The sequence below is a fragment of the Cebus imitator genome, unplaced genomic scaffold (genome assembly GCF_001604975.1).
Source record: "Cebus imitator isolate Cc_AM_T3 unplaced genomic scaffold, Cebus_imitator-1.0 Scaffold367, whole genome shotgun sequence".
Taxonomy (NCBI): Eukaryota; Metazoa; Chordata; class Mammalia; order Primates; family Cebidae; genus Cebus; species Cebus imitator.
Genome location: NW_016107682.1, coordinates 1,305,325 through 1,309,229, shown reverse-complemented (window position 1 = coordinate 1,309,229; position 3,905 = coordinate 1,305,325). Strand labels below are relative to the sequence as shown.

General features: G+C 50.8%; 1 protein-coding gene across 3 annotated transcripts in view; it reads left to right on the top strand.

The window, feature by feature from the left end:
* The first annotated feature begins 225 nt into the window (after window positions 1-225).
* ITPR2 (inositol 1,4,5-trisphosphate receptor type 2) overlaps window positions 226-3,905 on the top strand; it is a 494,659-nt gene continuing 490,979 nt past the window's right edge. For 2 of the 3 annotated variants that reach the window (XM_017507021.2, XM_017507027.1), the window contains exon 1: window positions 347-730. In XM_017507021.2, the coding sequence (XP_017362510.1) occupies window positions 639-730 (92 nt within the window). In that variant the 5' untranslated portion in view covers window positions 347-638. Of the gene's footprint in view, window positions 731-3,905 lie in introns of all 3 variants that reach the window. The other variant, XM_017507022.2, reaches the window with a different exon arrangement.

Below are 3,905 nucleotides of genomic sequence, written 5' to 3'. Positions count from 1 at the left end.
CCGCCCAGCGTCGCGTGCCCGCGCGGGTTGTGGCGGCCGCCGCCGAGGCTTCGCGGGTGTCTCGGCCTCCCGAGGGTCGCCCCGCCCTGGCCCAGCTCCGCCCCCGGCCGCCGCTCCCTGATTGGCCGCCCGCCCCCGCCCGGGCTCCTCTCCTCCCCCTCGCCCAATGGGCTCCGGCACCTGGTCCAAAAATTCCCCTGAGGGGACCGAGGGGGCTCTGCCACCTCCAGCTCTCGCTGGGCGGTTGTGACGGCCGCGGCGGGTCGCGGAGCGGGGAGTGGACACGGAGGGGGGCGCGGAGAGGAAGGAGGAGGAGGAGGAGCAAAGGTGTTGGAGAGAAAACTTCAGAAAGGAACAGGAAACCTGCCGGGGAGGCGGCGGCGGCTGCGGCTTCTCGGGACGCCTGGGCTGCGCCGGTCGCGGGGTGTCCGCAGCTGCGGCGTGGCCCTGCCCGGCTTCCCCGGCGCGCACGCGGGGCTGAACCGTGACGCTCGGTGGCTCGGCCCGTGCCCTCCGCCGCGGCTCTTGGCCGCCGCCGTCCCGCGCTCCTTTCCGCTCCTGCCGCGGCGGCTGCCTGGAGAGAGGGCGGCGAGGGCGCAGGGAAGAGGAGGGACGTCCACTGTGGAGCATGAAGCAGCATGACTGATAAAATGTCCAGCTTCCTCTACATAGGGGACATCGTGTCCCTGTACGCGGAGGGCTCGGTCAACGGCTTCATCAGCACCTTGGGGTAAGCGGGAGACGCGGGCTGGGCAGCGCTCGCGCTCTGGGTCCTGGGAACCCGTCCCCGTCCCTCCGCCTCCGCCCGGTCCTCACGCTGCCGCGCGTAGTGGCCCGGCCCGGCAGGGTCTGCGCCCGCGGACAGCGCCGTGCGCTCCTCTCGCTCGCCCGCTCTCAGGAAGCTGCCCTGAGAGGCAAGACTTTCTCAGCAACTTCGTAATCTCGAGCTCAGAGACACATCAGAAAGGAGGAAGTGATTCAGAAGCCCGGAGACTGGCCCGGCGAAGAGGTCTTCGCTAGCTTCTCCCTGGGTTGTTTTGATTAAAATGTGTGCTTGTTTTCCCTAGAAGGTAAAACAAAATACCCCCCTTTCCCACCGTTTCTCGCTACAGTTCTCAGCCCCTAGTCTCTCAGTGGCAGGTTTGAAAGAGCAGTCGATAAAAGTCCGTGGCCTTGGACATGAAACTCCAGCGATGTGGTGAACCAAAGTGTGGCTTTGTCCTGCGGGAGGAGCTCACCGTCCCCTCTTAGCTGGAGCAATTGCCTTTGGGTCTTGCCGAATGGGGACTTGCCCCGCCGGCCTGGGCAGCCTAGGGGCGTCCGCAGCGCTGTGGCCCTTGAACGTCTCTGAAGGCTTCCTGGGTTCTCAGGAACTCAGAACTCAGACCTGCTATCTCCCCTTCCCAGGCCTTGGCCCACTGAAATGCCGAGCCTCTCGTGGAATGTAGCCAAGTGCAGGGTTCTTGAGATTCGAGTTGGATGGGGAAAAATACATACGTATATATTTATATGTTTATGAATGGGGAAATACATATTAATGTATTTATACATATGTATATGATACATACATAACAGTGTGCTAACTGATTAAATAGGACTTCCTTGTTTTCTCTCTGTCCTGATTGAGAATACCAGTGTGCAGTTTAATCGCACACTGCAATATATTTTGATGCACAGGGAATTTTTTGTTACCTTGTTGTTTCATTACTTAGATCCCCCCCAGTCTTAGACATTTCAGGCAGTGGAACTGGTGTTTCCACTCCTGTCTGGCTGTTGTTTTCAGCTATTAGGCTTTGGGGCAGATGATTTAACCAGCAATGTCCCTGGACTGTGACTTGGAGCTGTGTTATAACGGAGTGCTGCCTACTAAACACTGGGACATGGAAGTCACCACTACTTCCACAGTTCCTGTTACTTGTGCATTCTCCCTGATGAGTGAAAGAAGGGAGGTAGTTTTAATGAAATCCCTTTCCCATCAGTGTTACTTTCTTGTGCAACTAAAGCGTGGAAGGAAAGACATGTTAATGCCAAGTGCTTCTGCTGGGTTTGTGAATCATGAGCTACCACCGTTTTTGAGATCATTCATGACACAAGTTCAGTTTCTGGGCCCCCAGCAACATTTTGCAGGTGGACCCTGCTGCTCTTCACCCTCCACAGACTCTCCAGGTGAGTGTGTGATGGAGTAGTTAAGCAGAGGGGATTTCACAGACAGAATCCTTGGGGTTTGAATTCTGGCTCTTCCACTTGTAAACCTTATGACCTTGGGAAAGTTACATAATCTCTCTGTGCCCCAGTCTCCTTGATTCTAGATTCTACAATGTGAATAAGCATGGTTTCTACCTCATAGGGTTGTGGTGAGGAAGAAGGGATTAATATATGTAAAGTGCTTAGCACATTACTTGGCACATTTTAAGCACGTGTGTGATAGCTATTGTAGTAATTATCATTGCCTTATTACTGCGGACAAAATAATAACAAGGACTAGGAATAGAGTATAAAATCTAGACATTTTTAGTGTCTTATTCAGCAAAGGTATGTTTATGGATAACTTATAAAACAATTACCAGAAGGGGTATAGATGGCAAATCAGGAAGCAACAAGTTTAACAGTTATGGAGTCAACCCTGATCATTTTAGAGATTAGGAAACTGAGGTGAAGAGAAATGAAGTGACTAACCCAAGAAACAGAGAGCATTAATGCCAAAAGCTGGAACTCTAACCCTGTCTCCAGATTCCAAGCCAAGAGTGCCTTTCTTTGGTTACGTATAATAATCATTAAACCTTAAGATAAATAAGCTAGGATAGCCTTTAATGTAGCATATACATTTGTGTAAATATTTCTGATTTGTATTCAACTTTCTTGCTGGTGTTTTGAAGGTTGAGTTTCCTTAGTATGTATTCATGCAATATGTTGTTTTTCTGTTAATGAACTGAGTCTTGTTGAAGTTAATATTTGACCAGGCCTTCGTGCTGCTAGATTCTAAGGTGAAGAAGGGTCTTTGGAAATGCTGCCATTGGACCAGATGTGATGGCTCACACCTGTAATCCCAGCACTTTGGGAGGCCAAGATGGGTGGATCACTTGAGGTCAGAAGTTTGAGACCAGCCTGGTCAACATGGTGAAACTCCATCTCTACTAAAAATACAAAAATTAGCCAGGCATGGTGGCGGGCATCTGTAGTCCCAGCTACTTGGGAGGCTGAGGTAGGAGAATCGCATGAACCTGGGAGGCGAAGGTTACAGTGAACTGAGATTGGGTCACTGTACTCCAGCCTGGGTGACAGAGCAAGACTCGGTCTCAAACAACAACAACAAAAACAAAACAAAACACAAACAAACAAACAAAAAAACCAAAGAAGAAATGCTGCCATTGGTGAAACTTGGTGTTTTGATTGGATATTCTTTTTCCAAGATAAGACTGCTTAGAGTTTCAGGTAACTGTAGTAGTTTAGAAGTCAGGGGTTGGATATGACCATGCTTCCCTTCCTTCCTGGTACTTGCTTCTGAACACCTTTTCTAAGGACAGCTATGATCAAAGTCATTGCTGATGTGCCCTGATGCAGTTTCCTGGACTTCAATGGAATAGTCTCCAAAGGATACTCAAGGGAAGTATGGCTAGCCTAGGACTTAAATGGGTCCTGGGTGGAGTGAATCTATTTATAGAATAAGACAAACTATAAAGTTAAAAATGCCATGACCCAGCCTGGGCAACATACAGAGACCCTGTCTGTACAAAAAAATATGAAGAATTAGCCAGGTAGAGTGGTACATGCCTGTGGTCCCAGCTGGTCCCAGCTACCTGGGAGGCTGAGGTGGAATGATCACTTGAGCTTGGGAGGTCAAGGCTGCAGTGAACCACAATCACACCGTTGCACTCTGCCCTGGGTGACAGAAAGAGCCTCTATCT